The 16,580-nt window shown below is 45.0% G+C and overlaps 1 protein-coding gene across 1 annotated transcript in view; it reads right to left on the reverse strand.

Annotated features, from left to right (window-relative positions):
* Nucleotides 1-2,013: 2,013 nt before the first annotated feature.
* htr4 (5-hydroxytryptamine receptor 4) overlaps nucleotides 2,014-16,580 on the reverse strand; it is a 164,603-nt gene continuing 150,036 nt past the window's right edge. Inside the window, exon 8 of the mRNA XM_082551423.1 lies at nucleotides 2,014-5,978. Within this exon, the coding sequence (XP_082407549.1) occupies nucleotides 5,891-5,978 (88 nt within the window). The 3' untranslated portion in view covers nucleotides 2,014-5,890. The remainder of the gene's footprint in view (nucleotides 5,979-16,580) is intronic.

The following is a 16,580-nucleotide window of genomic DNA, read 5'->3' on the forward strand; positions in this document are numbered from 1 at the left end:
AAAGTCAACACCCCCATCATCTTTGTTCACACGCAGCGTGTCCTCATGAGCACAGGGTCTGTGGGTGGGACCGCAGCCTCAGATTTACAACCAAGGGGTGGCTGTAGCTCAGGTGGCAGAGCAGGTCAGCCACTAATCAGAAGGTCGGTGGTTTGATCCCAGGCTGCATGCCAAATATCCTTGGGCAAGATACTAACCCCATGTTTGCCTACTGGTGGTGGTCAGAGGGCCCGGTAGCGCCAGTGTCTGGCAGCCTCGCCTCTGTCAGTGCGCCCCAGGGCAGCTGTGGCTACAATGTAGCTTGCCATTGCCAGTGTGTGAATGGGTGAATGACTGAATGTAGGGTAAAGCGCTTTGGGGTCCTTAGGGACTGAGTAAAAGCGCTATACAAATGCAGGCCATTTACCATAATTATGAGACAATTTCATCTTACAGAGTAAGATGACCTGAAGAAAGTAACTAATTACGTTCTTCAGTGAGTAATTAAGTATCATACTCTTAAGAAAAGTAAAGAGTAATTAGTAATCCATTACCCCACACCTTGGCTATGACCATTAGTGAGTCCTCTGAGGGGACAGCTGGGACTCTTAGGCCAAAACAATAAGCACGCCTGACCCTCTGAGCTCTGCTACACCTGCACCTGTAGAGCTGGATGCACAGGTGTGGGAGATGCACGTGTGCCGAGCCCGGCCGAAGTATCACATGTCCACTGGCATCCATCTACCTGAGTGTACCTGCAGCCCTGAGCACGTCTCATCGGCACTTTAAGGATAACTTTGAACTACCTGAGGAAACTTTTTTGGATAAAATTATTAATATAAACGTTCATAAGAGAGGGGCGATTAAAGAAATCTATGCTATATTATTAGATCTTCAATCTCCTTCTCTCTTCATCCTTAAAGCACAGTGGGAGAGAGACCTTGGGATGACTATAACAGATGAACTCTGGCAATCTTTTCTCCGGAGGGTACACTCTTCTTCGATATGTGCCAGGCATGGGCTCCTTCAATTCAAGGTCCTACACCGATTACATATCTCCAAGGAAAAGTTAGCCAAGTTCTATCCAGGAGCTGACCCTCTGTGTAACAGATGTGAAGCAGAAACAGGTTCGCTCCTTCATACCTTTTGGACATGCCCCAATCTTCATAACTATTGGGTGTCTATATTTAACACTCTGTCAGAGATGTATAACGTTAAATATGATCCTTCTGCTCTAACGGCTATCTTTGGGGTGATACCTCAAGACATCACTTTGCCAAAATGCTATTCGAATTCTATTGCCTTTGCTTCACTTATCGCAAGGCGCCTTATACTTTTAAGATGGAAGCAGGAAGCTCCTCCCACACATGAACAGTGGCTTGCAGAGCTCATGAGGTTTTTACATTTAGAAAAGATGAGATATACACTGGCAGGTTCAACCACCAAATTTCTTAAGGCATGGAAGTCATTCCTGATGTACATGGAAACATTTAAAATGACCACCTTATCATGACCGGATGCCATATCTCTATATCACTATCATAGTTAACTGTACACTGAATGTCCCTTATACATTTTATTTTTATATTTGTTTGTTGTTGTTTGTTTGTTTTTTTTGTTGTTTTGTAGGGGTTTCTTTGGTTTGTTTGTTTGTTTTCCTTCTCTATTTCTGTTATCTTTTGGGGTATTGTAAATACTGAACAGCAAAATACTGTATGTTCAATGTTTTGTTGTTAACATGCTGCTGTGACTGAAAATAAAATTTATAAAAAAAAAAAAAAAAGGATGACTTTGGTTTAAATGGTAAAACACTGAATGAGAAAGCAGAAGTGAGCAATACTTCCATTCATCACTGACTAGTGATGAAGTCTTGTCTGGGCTTTATCATCAAGTTTCAGTTCGCTAAACTGAAACTTCATCTTTATGAGCTTCACGTATCAAAAGGAAAGCGAGCTCGGCTTAGCTCGGCGGCGGTAACGAAGCGCTTTCATTACGTTTCGATCAGTCGACTGATGCCGTCTCTGTGTTCAGACTCACAAAGAAAATCAACAGCAGGCTTATCAACGTTTCTTTAATTCTCCTTTATCAGAACTGTCACATAGCAACAGAAACAAAGTCATACATATGTCAGCTCCCTGAAAGAGAAGCTTTTCTGCTCTTTTAATACATGAAAATACCCATTTTGTTCTGTCAAAATAAATACTGAAGAGTTTTATAAAAGTCATTTTGTCTCCTTTGGACAGGTTATGGGAGTTATATGTTTAGTTTATATACACATTCATGCTGCAGGCTGTGAACAGAAGTTAAAGAACCCGTCAGAGGTTTGACGTGATTCAGAGAAAGAGGAAGACGCACCAGACGTGCAGCTGGCAGCTGCTGTTCACATCCTGCTGCATGCATACATTCTGCACTCTGCTGGAAGTCTTTATCCTGATTCTGTCAATGCCATCAATGAAAGATCCAGCTGTGTTTCCTATAAAGCAGGACTTGGACAGCAGCCATGAAATGCTGGAGCATGTGGGGGGCGTCCTCCGCCTGCTCTGCCGAGAACCTTGGTCCCAAGATGATGTGTGAGCTCACGAAAGCAGAACCTTGTTGATCGCGGTGGATAAACTGGAGGTTATGAACACACTGAAGGTGTAGTGCAGTCACAGCCCCTCAAGATAAGAAGATTTGTTGTGATTTTGTGTTTCTCTCTCTAAATGCTTTGAACAAGCTGAAATTTAACTCATCTGTTTCCTTCCTTTAACCGCAGGAACAAACTTTGTGTGGCCAGATTAATAAATACCCACTACATCCTGCTGCTGCCTGTGCTTTTAGGCTCTAGTGAGAGTAGAAACAGAGAGTAGAAACTGACCTCTGTAGTCACAAAGCCAAACATTAAACGAGCTCCTCTGCAGAACTCTGAGTGTGAGCATGCAGTGTTAATCCAAGGCTGTCGTCAGACTTGATAAGACCTACATGTTTCACACGTGGAGGTGTTTCCAGTTTGGCTGCATATCCCTCTGGCCTCACACTTGCTCTCCAAACAGACAGGTGATGCTTTTGGTCTGTTTAAAAAAAACTGTCCCATTAGAGTTTTTAAAGGTTGGAGAGCCCAGGTTTCCAACACACACAAGGACGGGCACCGACTGATGTCACAGAGAGACAGTTAAAAGGAAGACTGATGATTCAGAGACACTGTCTGCAGGGATGTTAGCGAGGGACGGATCAGCTGCTTAAAGCCAGAATTCACTTTAGAAGGAGGCGATGCTGCTGCTCGCCAACTGGCTCGGATTATCTTGCCCGCACGCTTCATGTCACCGATGCTCAGAACACTGGACGACTTAAAGATCAGCTGTGTGAGGACTCTGGTGCCACACTCATAATAACAATAACAATAAATGAGAAATCATTTTGAAAAACTGCACACTTCCTGTTTGGGATCCACATCAGGAACAGTTCAGGAACTTTTCATGACAAAAGCAGCTTTGAAGAATATTTTCTGTTTGCTAAAATCTTCACGGCCCTTTACGAACCTTTTGCCCTGCTCTCCCACTCTCAGGGGCACTGGCACAGAAACAGGCAGCCTGGGTTGGAGCTGCACCTTCAGAGAAGCGAGCAGTGAGAACAGCATCTGATCCGGTTACACGAAATTACTCCAAATTGCAAAGGATTGTGGGCAGAGGTGGAACGCGTCTGAGCCCTGAAAGCCAACTGCTTTTCAATTTTGGAGAATCGATTGCAAGTACATTATGAACCGAGGTCTAACCACGGTCTGGGCACGCTGTTTTCTCATAAATTCTTATGAGTTGGTGTAAACACGGAACAATGAGGCCTTAATTTCAATGTCTTTAACATTTAAAGTGATTCTCGAGTCCACAGATACGCGTAGGAACAAAACACGCCCGCGTTACCGGCCTCGCCGTGCATTTGCAGGCCAAAGCATAACCGAAAAACTGTGTTTATGACCACGCTCACCATCTGCACATATCCAACTGCAGCTGACATCCACCCGTGTGCCGGAGCAGCACGGGTGGATGTCAGTCTGGGAAGTTGAACGTGGTTGGATATTTCCACTTAGCCATCTCTGATGATGAGTAACTACCTTTCCGTGTCAAGAGCTCCTCGTCTGTCTTTGTGTTGCAGCATCAGCGCTCAGCAGTGTGTCCCTCTGATTAAGAGATCTGAGAGGACTGCTTGCCTCTGCCTCTGTATGACATCAGCCTTGTCCTCTGAATTTTGTTGCTTTACAGATATCTTTTCATTAACAGCTCTGTGCAGTGAGAGGAATGTTTTTATCAGCAAAAAAAGAAGAGCCAGAAACAAGAAGTAGAATTAGCTGAATGTGAGAGGCGAGCCTGCTCCAATGTTAAACTTTCATGTTTGCTCACAGTCAAACCTTCAATCGTTTTTTTGTTAAGAACATTTTGACCAAAAGAGGACCACAAATCTCCACAGTAAGCAGATACTAAGCAGCCCTGGAGTGACCTGGGTTCGTTGGACTGTCACGACCACAATGTTAGCAAAAAGGGCCAATTTAAATCAGCGGCAGAGAAGATTAATTCCATCATTGTCCCGCCAAAGCACAGGATCTGCCTCTGGAACGTGCTTCTCTTTCGCCTCCTGCTATTTTCTAACGCTGTGTGTGTTTTGGAGCTGGGTCACCATTTAACCGGGTGTGTCAGACCTGCCACCGACTGTAAAATGAAGATGTACACGTTGCAGAGCTGCAGTTCGAGCCTCACATGCCCAAGTCTCTCAGCCACCTTCAGCACAAGTGAGGGTGATAGGGGACGAAAGCAGTGACATTCATGCTCTGGTGAGTTTACTTTTAACTGGCGTCCAGCGTGTCGTAGTGCTCAGAGACTCTAGAGGTGCTGGGCCGCGTAAAGCTTCCTCGACTCGAGGCCTTTACGCACCGAGCGCGTTGCAAAAAACGAAATTTGGAATTTTTCACATGCTGCGATTTGTTACCAAACGCAGCGATCCGATTGGTCAGACTCAGTTTAATCTGGAAAAACAAACGGGACAAATTCATCGTGTGAAATGACACGGCTGATGTGTGACAGCCTTTAAGCCGATTTCTTGTGCTAATGAGAAAAAACACAACAGCAGCAGCAGGAAGAGTCCTGCATGGAGGCACGCAGGGAAACAGACGTGACTGCGAGCGGTCGGCTTGTTCAGGTTTCATGAGTGCAAATGCTTGTTTATGCAGAGGGGACGTGGTGCGTCAGGGTGGGATGGATGTAACACGGGCTGAATCCCCTTTGAGAGCCTCACAAACACCTCTGACAACACCGAAATGACCAACACTTCCAATCACTCATTGCAGCTCTCACTGTGGAAGAGAGACAATCACTCAGATGGTGGCGTATGAGCACAGCAGCCTCTGTAATAATGCACTTGGACAGTTTAAATCAAGGCTTAAATGCAACCTTATGCTCTCGGCCGAGTGAGGATTCATGAGACTTTGTGTGGATATTCGGAAAAAGCAGTTAGAAACTGAAACACTTGGTTTAAAGGCTCATTTACAGGGACATCGTGGAAACAACGCAATCACAAACGGGTCCGTTGAGTGTCATCGGAAAGCTTTGGCCACATGATTCACTTCCAAGTCATTAATCACATTCTCCTACAGACGCCACTGCCATGTGTGGTGGCCAGCGGCCCACTGATGACATCGCCGTCCTGGTTCTGCTCAGTGTCATCTGGCCTCTGCAGACGACAGAACCAATGCGACACAGCGCTGGCTTTATATGCTCGCCTCACGGGCGGGTCAAGTCTCGGCAGAGCTTTGAAACCAGATGGCCCACTGGCAGTGCCCCGCCCCTCTGACACACCGCTAAAGTCCTGCTGGGCTCTAGATTCGTAGCATCGATGACGGATTTCAGCTCCAGATGTGTGAAGGCGGCGGTGTCCGTGCCGTTGGTCACAAGCAGGACTCGTGAGACTCTATGTGGGTGTGCAGGGACTTCTTCTCCTGCTCTGAGTGGTTCCCATTGTGGAGCACGCAATACCTGAAAACACAGACGGAGGGAGTTAATTTAACAGGCAGAAAGAAGCAGCCTCCAAAATGACAAATCTGTTCCACTATTCACACAGCTTTCAGTGTCTGCTGAGGAGCACGTCACGGCTGTAAGACCATTCAAATAAGCAGAATACGGAGAATAAGGAGCGCATCGAGAGGAGGAAAGAGCTTTCAGTGAGTCTGTCTGAAACACTAAACCAGCACACATGCACAGGCTTCTGCTTTACTGTTGCATTTATGCTGAAAGCTGACACTGACTGGGCCACCACAAAAATCCATGAGCTCATCGGAGCAAAAGTGAAACACCTGAAACGTGAAGGAAGGGTCTGAATGAGAAGTCGGAGCTGAGTGGATGAGATAAGTGGTGTGGAGTTACATTAAACCATCTGCAACCTGACCAACACTCAGAGGAGAGGACGGGAAACCCGAGCTGGACTCAGATGAAGCAGCTCTGGGACTCCAACACAAATAAATAAGAGCAGTCACACACAAAAGGAAAAGGCACTTTCTAATTAAAGAGAGAGGGACGTCAGACCGGGGAGTGATCTCAGCTAACGCCTTTTATCGTTGTCATAATGGGAAAAGAAGTGTTTCAGGAGCTTTTTAACGCCGACAGCAGTCAGACTGGGAGGACAGTGTTCACCAGCTGACCTAAAACACACTCCATCTCCAAACCAGAGCTAAATACAAGCGTGAAACCAAACTGCTGCACTTCATATCGATATAAAAATGAAATAATGAGAGGAGCTGGAGGGAGCAACCATCTTTAAACACGTGCAAAACCAATGAGATGCAGACTCAGAAAAAAGATCACCTAAAATAAGTTTCATATTAATGTAGACGAACGTAATAATCGAGCACGCTGTTGTGGTGTGCTGCATTTTCAGCTGTGAATCAGCTGAGAGTATTATTATTAGTATTACTGAGAAGAGAAAAAGGAAACATCAATGAACTTTAAGTTTGAAAAGGCCAGTGAAGATGTGCCTTCTGCAGCTAATAAAAAACAGAGGTGTCTGATATTAGAAAATGACCCAGCTGGGAGGAGGTCCCGGGTTCAATGTGAGGGCTGACGTTCAAGTGCTCAGTCTCGTTCTGAACGCGCTGATTCCAGCATGATTTCCTCCTGCAGCCTGGAGCTGCTCACAGCACAAAAGATCCTTCCAGCAGGAGGACTCACAAACCTACAGAGAAAACTCAGGACCCTGCTCCAAGAAATGTGTGTGCACCATGTGCGGCACCTGTGTGCACGCACTGTGTGCACTCACAGGTGTGTGCATGCACAGAGTACGTGATTGCATACATGTTTTGTGTACGTAGACAGTGTGCGCGCAGGCTAAAACTATTACGAGCTGTTTACGCAAACACCCCGGCCCAACACACTTCCTGCCGACTAACTGGCCGTGAAATGCGTCTTCCAGACAGCCGCGAACATTTAAAGCTTCTCAAATGCAGACAGCTGCACATTCTCGTCATAGCACTACTCCAAATTGCTGCCACATTGCGGCGTTCAACCCTCGCCAGCCTCACTGAGGGGGGAACAAAGATGCTGGCTGAATCGGGACCCTCACTTTGATTCCAGGGGCCCCCTTACCTGCCAGCGTCTGCACTACAGATAAAGTTCAATAGGTACAGGATGTGACATCATCAATGGATCACCCTGTGGGTATTCAGTCTAATTATTAACGTGTTTATGTGAAAGAGGCGGAGTTTACAGTACGTAACCAATCAGGAGCATGGACAGGTGTACAGAGAGCAGAGTATTGTAATTATATAACAGTTGCCTTAAGGTGCATTAATATCTTTAAAGGCAATAAACACTAAAAAAACAAAGGAAGATAAAAGGAACATATTAGAAAATGTTCCATATTCACTTAAATGAAAAGACGTGTAAGACAGTTAAAGTTAACCAGTCTCAGGAGAAAAATTATTTCAGCATTAGTTTTATTTTATTAGTCATTTTTAGAAGAGTAAATATGCTCAGTTATACATTTTATATGAGTGAAACATGTGGTAGGCTTTGTAGTGTCTCACACAGTCAGCTGTCATCTTCAGTGACTGTGGTGGGGATGAGATGGAGTCAGTGTGTGATGAATGTGGTCACGGTGCCAATTACACTCGATTACCTGCAAAAATCACAGGAATTCAGTTCAAGCTCAGAGGTCTGAAGCAGAAATTCCTCCACCCACAGTGACGTAGTCGCTAAAGCAGCGGTCCCCAACCCCCGGGCCTCGGACCGGTACCGGTCCGTGAGTCGTTTGGTACTGGGCCGCGAGAGTTGAGGCTCTGGTGTGAAATGTATGATTTTCAGGGTTTTTATCGGTTTTCAGCGTTATGTTGTTATCGTTTTTATCGTTAACTCGGTTTTCCTGGGTCTTTTCACGTGTGTTATGAATAAATCTTCTTTTTTTTCGGTACTAGTACTAGTTTTATTTTGTTGTATTCATCCGCGACACCTTAAAGGCCGGTCCGTGAAAATATTGTCGGGCATAAACCGGTCCGTGGCGCTAAAAAGGTTGGAGACCGCTGCGCTAAAGAGCTGACCCCAGTCTCACGGATCGTTCGTGATCATGGCGAGGCTGCGGTCCTGTTTTCACTAAGGTCTAAGGAATCCTCCAGGAACCTTTGAACCACAGAGCTGAACCTGAAGCATCCCTCCTGCTTCACCTTGCATCCTCGGGTTTGCTGCCGGTTGTTTCCTGGCTTCTGCTCCTGGATTTCAGGCTGCAGGTCTGGTTTGTGCTCAGTTCAGATTTGGTTTTTCTGTGAGCCTCAGACTGTGGCAGAGCTTCTGTGTTTTTTGTTTCTCCACATTGCCGTTAAATTAGAGCTCGCCTTCTGTTTGCCATCGCTGCCTTCGACACCCTGCAGACACATCCTCGTGTCGCATAGCTGTGGATCCTGTGGCAGCGAGCCGTCATGTGAGCAGACTGTGCTTTCTGCTTTGCTGCACAGACGTCAGTCCAGCTAGCACCTTTGTGAAACAGCCCAATCAGATACAAGGAAACCAACCATAATGCATTAACATGTAACAAGCAGCAGTTTCATTCATCAGAATCAATGAAGCATCCCAGTGTTTCGTTGAAAAGCTCAAACTGAAGAAAACTAAAAGCTCAAAAAACCGCTCAGCTCTGCACGAACACAGACAGCGGTGTTCAGACAGCGGAAGTCGACCAAAGGCAGGAATGCACTTTCATATCTGGAAGAAGTGAAACTGTGGAAACGGATCCGTCCTGTGTTTAGCCGAGGCTTTGTTTGTACACAGCTGAGCCAACGGGCCAACTGGCAGAGCAGGACGGAGAGGCCGGGGAGGGAGACACGAGGCCCGGATCACAGGCAGACTAAACATTTCTGCACATTCTGGGCACTGGTGTGGCCAGCATTCATCTTGATGAAGTGCCCTGAGCAAAACTTTGAACGTGCTAAGCAACGGACATGATGCCCCGTGTGGGCGGAAGTTGAAGACAAATATCAGCCAGATAACGTAGAAACACATATTTCATACGCTGTGATCTGGACTGTGTCACACTTACAGAAAATAAACATTTTCTCTGAGCTCACAGGAAACTTCAAGTTCCCAACTTTCCTGATGCTGATGAAAACAGCGAGCATGCACATCTGCGGAAAAAGGAAGAGATGGTGGCATCGTTGTGCCTCTGTAGAACAAACTCTGGGATCGTCTCATTTTTCATTGATTTTCCTGCTGAAATCAGAAGAAAGTTTGATAAATTGAATAACTGAATTTAGAGCCAAGAGTTTCAGTAAGTGTCGCCATTCGTCCTCGTGTTCTGTGTCAGCTTATTAATGCTGTTAAAGCTCATCCAATCACTGTGCACCTGCTCTGACACTCACAGTTTCACGTCAGGCGTGCAGCAGTAAATAAATCACTCTGAATGTCGTGACATCTTTCAAGAGCACAAGCAGGGATGGAGGCAAACCCAGCGTCATGCAGCACCTTTGGGGGGGCGTGGCCAGTCTGGCGTGGTAAACTGACGCATGAATAACAGTCTTTCTAAGGCTACATGTTTCTATTGTTTCACCTGTCATTTAACGTTGTCAAGTATGAAAGCCTCAAATCGCTGCGTGCCGCGGCACATTTTAAACCTCACGTCACCTTTGCAGTTTAATTTACAGGCTCAGGGATGCGCTTTACTCAAGCTCTCTCAAACTCTTCTCTTGTTTTAATTTCAGGTTACTGCAGACACACAGGTGTGGCCCCACGTTCTCTCCACCGTCTGTGACAGGAACACATCTGCTGATGGTGAGGATCACCAACCCTCACCATCAAACCGAACCGATGTGAAATCAGCTGCTGAGATGTTCTAGCATTTGAAGCAGCCAGCGTCTCCACAACGATCCAACCCCACGGACGGCCGCTTGATGTGTCGTCCCTGCTCCGTTTCCTCCAATCACAGGTGATCGTTACAATCAGGAAGCTCTGTGTGTGTGTCTGTGTGTATGGTCTGTTTCTCCCCAGTTTAACTGTTAAGAAAGCAGAAGTGAGTCTTGAAAACACGTTGGGGCGCTGATAAAGGCGGGGGAGGTGTGTGTGTAATAGATTTGAGGGGAATACAATAGGCAGGAATTTGAATAGGAAAGAGATTACGCCGTATTGAGCTAACCGAAAAGAATGAGACGGAGAATTTTATGCAAAAATTATTCAAACTTCACGCCCACGAGGAATGGCTGTTTCCATCTCAGATACAGTCTGGCATAAGAAATATGAGTTTCTGAGAGGACTGAATACGGAGAGGAAATATATTCTACATAAAGCACTGATGTGAACTCCTTTGACCTTCAGGAAGATTTATTTGTTACTATGCAGGTAAGCACGAGCACTCCGAGCACGCAGAATGCCATCACCTCGACTGCAGAAACGCCAGTTTGGGAACAAAAAGAGGTGATAAGGAACTCATTTACAAAGCACCACTGGAAGCAAACTTTTCCCTCTGAGCTGGAAGAAGAAGCCAAACTTCCTGAGTAAAGCTTCACTGCTTCAGAGCCAAAAGGAAAAGCCTGAAAGTGCACACAGAAGCTAAAAAAGAGAGGGTAAAAAGGGCCAAACAAAGCCCCGTCCCAGCTCATTTAAACCTGCACAGCTCTTTCATGATGTTTGAATCGATGCTTTTAACAGCAAGTAGAAAGACAGCGGCTGTGTTCCCGGTGCCACACACAGCTTCAGCTTTTCCTTTATTTCTCCTTGTTTATCGGTTCGATTAAACTCATTTCAGCAGGAAATACACCTGTGTCTACTAAAGAGCTCATCCTGGACCAGTCCACAGAGACATTTAACAACATCCTGCAGAGATGCTGCCACACATATAACACAACTCATAGAACTCAACACAAACAGAACAAAACTCTACATTTAAACAGGAAGTTAAGTAAAAGAGGAATATATTCAGGAGCAAATAAGAACTGAGCACCATGAATGGAGCTGACGACGCCTGTGAGAGCTCATTAATCCAGAAGTGTTCCTTGGTGTGTCTGCAGCTCCTGCCTTTTGAACCTCCAACCAGAGATGGTCCTCTTTGGCTCCCCAATTTTTTCAGAGGATCAGATCAGCCAGGCAGCGCGTCAAACCAAAAAGATTGTCGCTCATTTCCTGGGACACACCTGCTTTGGCTCCTCTCCTCTGGTTTCCACTCAGGTATCAATTTCAGGATCCTCCCATTTGTCTAAAAGTCAGTCATGGTCTCCAACCTCTCACACGCCTCTCCAGCTTACAGGTTCCTCCGGTCAGCTGGTCGGATGCTCCTGACTGTCCCCACTCTAGATTTGGCCTGCTGAACAGCATCCAAACATCCTGTGGGCTCACTGTGTCTCCTGCACCTCTTTTAGCCACGTCTTTATAATGAGTGTTTCCCTCATGTACTTGTACCCAGTATAGGTGTCTTTATAAAAGCATTTAATCTGAGTCACTCATGCTTCATTTTAATCTTGATCACCTGATTAAAAACCAGTTCTGTGGTCTTCATGAAGCTTCAACTTTAAATCAAAGAAGTACAGACAGCCTGACTGCAGCGCTGAAATGAAATGTTTATGTAAAAATATGGCTGCGACTCATTAAGTCCAACAAAGTGGAAGCAGCAAGTTTGACAGAGATAAAGCAGGAGGTGTGTGTGTGGTCAGCGTTCCCTGTTAAAGCTCAGACAGCTCATCAGCATGTTTCACCCTGCAGCGTTTAAAGCCGAAAACAATAAAGCGCAGAAACGCTGCTCAGAGTCTAATCAGCTGCTGCGAGGATGCCTCCTCCGGGCCCGACATGCACATCGCAGCACACGATGCATCACTGTCTCCCACATCTTCTCTGCCGTCATGGTGATCGCCAGCTCCCCGCTGAGCTGCGTGGGATTGAAGCGCAGCTCGCTGTACGTGGCATCACTCTGCAAACGGAGCTGAAGACAGCAGCTGAACTTCATTTTTTTCTGAGAGGCGACCCTGACCGTGTCAGTGAGAAGCAGCTTCCTGAAACAGAACAGCTACTCATATGAACAGTGACACAAACCAGCCAGTCGCCGGCATGCCTTTATCTGTTCTTTGCAACAAGTTTAATTGCACAGAACAGAACTGCAATTCTGCTTTTTGCTTGAAAGTCCCAGAACCACTTAAACAGGCTCTTATTCTGAAACATCTGAAGGTGAACACTCAGTGCTTCACTGTAAATGTCACACCTGGGGTCCCACCTGACCACTCACTGAAATCTACTTCCTCAGCGACCTAACCAGGTGTGCCCCGCCTCTCAACCCATCACAGCTGGGGCAGGCCCCACACCCTGTGACCCCCAATGGAATAAGCTGAATAAACTTCACAGTAAATAAAATATAGACAGAAAAAATGAAAAAAAAGTGTAAAAACTTAACATGAAAATACAGACCTTCTTATTAAAAATATAATAAACAACCAGCCACATTTTCTTTGTGTCACTGGTTTTTAAATGGTGTAACAAAATCTCAATGAATGAGGCAGCGAGGGAAAGAGCAAGAACCGGGACCTGGTCCAGCACCGAGCCTGCAGGCGAGAGCTCCAGACATGACTCTGAAACGCTAAAGTCAATAAACCCGATTGATTTGAGCTGTTTATCATAACTCAGTGTTAACTATAAAACTCAAATAAAAAGCAGTGATTTATGACACTTTCATTTGTCCTCATAAATCACTCGAAAGGCGGGGCCAAAGATCTTATTTTGGCACAAACAGGTTGGTATTCCTCTCTTCTGTTGGTGGTCATGAAGCGTACTGATGGGATGGAGGCACATGCTGCTACTTATATGAAGAAGTCAGTGTGGAAGCCTCTGAGCAGATAAAACACACCTAAAAAAATATATACACACTCCTGCACAGCCCGATGGTCCTTTGGTTTCTCAGCTCTCTACAGTGAGCCACAGTCTAAATCAGAGACGCTGGAGGCGCGTTGAGCTGAGCAGCACCAAGGCTGAAAACACTCACAGGCAGGAGGAGGGGGAAGAATGCAGGCGGGTCGCAGGGAAGTAAACACAGCACATGTGCATGCTTCACTGCATCTATACATGCATGCATACTGTACACAACATGGGGGTGGCTGAAAGATGCTAAAAATATACAAGCAGAGCCGTCTGAGCTTCCAGGTGACTTTCACATAGTGTGTGCGTGTGTGTGTGTGTGTGTGTGTGTGTGTGTGTGTGTGTGTGTGTGTTTTCTAGGAATGAGAGTGCTGGCTCTCAGCAGATCAGAGGTTTGATTATTTTTGGATGACTGACTTCTGCAGCGTTCCTCGGCTAATTGCCTACATGACTGGAATGAGGACAAAAAAGCAGCGTGTGTTTGCACGTGTGCGACTGCACGTACACACTGCTTTAAAACAACGAGATAGAATTACTTTTATAAATACTCTACTCCTTTTTGTCACTACAGATCCCTCAGCCCCACCTAAGGCCTAAACTACAGTAAAGTATTTGGATTACACCACCAAACAGCTTGTTGTTGACTTCAGCACGTTTCCACTGCTGACCCATGATAACACTTATCCCTAAAATGGAGATGCAATGAAAGCGACTTATTGTCACGTCACTGGTTTGATGTTGATTATTTGTTGTTGGCTAACCAGCTGTTTTGGTCGTCGGGACAAATAAGCTCCAGCGACCAAAGAGTTCTCTGTCCTCAGATGATGGAGACGATTCACACTGACACCTCTGAGATCTACAAGACTCAGAGGCTAACATGACGAGCTAACACGATTGTGGTCAGGTTTATGCAACTTTATTCATACTTTTCTGTATATATTATCTGGAAATGTTGCACCCTTTCTGAACAAAATGCTGAATTCTTGTGTTAAATCCATTTCTACACAGACTTTCAGCAGTAGCAGCAACGTGTGCCTGTTAAAATGCCAAATAAAGATTCATCACAGTGTAAAAGAGGAAATATTAAATATGTTCATTTAGTTGAATCACAATATTTGTACCATACACAAGCACCCATCCATGTGCATGCATGAGAACTGGAGATGGGAATGGAGACCCGGTTCTCAATAGTTAAGTTCCTTGGAGTTGTTACTCTGCTTGCCTGAGATCCGCAGTCAGCTGATCTCAGTCGGTGTGCTGGAGGAGGAAACAGTGGTGGATATGAAGGGATCGTTTGTGTGTCGTCATTAGGATGGGGTTTGTGTTGCAGTGTGCAACGGCAGCCTCAGGTTTATATTATTAAATGTAATTATGAGACTGTGTGTTTACAGAATAACATGAATATAAGACACACAGATGAAAGTACTTTCTCTACTGAGACACTAAAATAACACGCTGCATCAGTTTGATCAAAAGTAATGCTTAATGTGTAATATAATGTTTTTAGAGTAATGACGCCAGCACTGATCAGAACAAAGATGGGAAAACCTCGAATAGGCACAAACGTGCAACGTGCTGTCTCTGATACACTGCTGAGAGTATAAACTATAATAGTCACATCACTATGAAATATGATAAAATGAGGGGATACGTATGAATGTGCACGTATCACCTCTGTGGTATGTAAAGTACTGCTGATTCAAAGTTAATATGTCAGTTCAGTTAAAGTTGACATTATTTGATATATTTGTGGGAGACAAGTCAGCTCATTCCATTTTACAGTGCATGCCTTCTTCAAGTGTTTTACTGAAGCAACAGAGCATGAATAAAGCCAGAGTGACCAGTAAGGACACTGGAAGTGACAGATCTGGGTCTCCACAAAAGATTTGTTTTTGTGAAAAAAAATCACAGAAATCCAAAAATTCATCGTCTTCATCGTGGTGAAACTTTCATCGTCCACAGGAACAACAAAAACACCGATGTCAGCGGTGGTTCACGCTCCGACGACAGCTTTCTAAAAATGGACCGGCTGTTTTCTCAGAGAGCTCGGCAGCATTCGAATTTAAACCTGATTCAAATTAAAACTTGATATTTGTGTGGATTTGACAACCAGTCTTTGTTTGCTCATTTGTGCGACCGGCAATGAATCCAAGCACCAGTTTACAGAAAAGTCTGAAAGCATACTGTGTACTTGTTCTTGGTCCCGGGATGATGACATCTAACTGGACTGTAAACACTTGTTTTGACATGTTATTGTAAATATGTCATGTTTGCCACGGTCCTCTGGTTTTAAAACCAACGCTTGGTACTTTTTCTGCATGAACGATCGCCCTGTGTCACCAGGAGAAGACTCGCTCAGCATTTACGTCCCGTTGCTTCAGCGCCGCCACGTTTATCGGTGCTGAGCTCACAGATATTTATTCACACGCGGCTTCCTCAAACAGAGACCGGCTCTCAAAGAGCTGATTTTTGATTTACTCTGAGGTGTTAGACAACTCCTGTATACACACCATATTGTTCTGCTAAACATACAAGTGAACACTTGCATTGTATTCTGCAGCCAAGCCCTCATTTGATCCATTCTCAATATGAGAATATCGAACTCCCCGGAGTTCCCCGAAGCCCCCGGAGGACTATCATTAGAGGACTGAGCCTCAGATGAAAGCTACAAATATGTCACTGAACAACTGCCTAGAAAAATGCATCCTGACCTCACGCAGTGAACCTTTATCAATCTATGAAGGTCTCCATCTATCCATCTCATTTATTCCAGCTGTCATAGGCCAGACGTTAGCAACTGCAAGAATACAAGGCAATTAGGGCTGCCACAAACGATTATTTTGATAGTCGATTAGTCACCAATTATTTTTGCAATTAGTCGACTAATCAGATCATGCATCCATTAGACGTAAAACATACAGCTTATTGCACCAGCACGCATCTGCTCTTATATAACTATCATTAGCTTACAGCTTTAAGTGTTTAAGGTATGTGCTAACTAAAAATAAAGACAAGATGATAGTTTATTGAATTTTAATGAAATCTGCAGATTTTTTAGGTGAAGTTTAATAAACTCAGCTGTCTGCTGAAAATATGCTAAACGTTTATTTTGTGACCCAGAAAGAATAATAAGAGTAATATTAAAACTAACTAGCTGCCGCCATTGTTGGAAACTGAGCAGGGCCGCACTATGAATTCTGGGATACAGCTTCTTCTTCTTCTTCGGGGTTTAACAGCAGCTGTCATCCTTCTTCATGCAGTGCTGCCATCTTC

This window comes from Aulonocara stuartgranti, assembly GCF_965226115.1.
Source record: "Aulonocara stuartgranti genome assembly, chromosome: 2".
Classification (NCBI taxonomy): Eukaryota; Metazoa; Chordata; class Actinopteri; order Cichliformes; family Cichlidae; genus Aulonocara; species Aulonocara stuartgranti.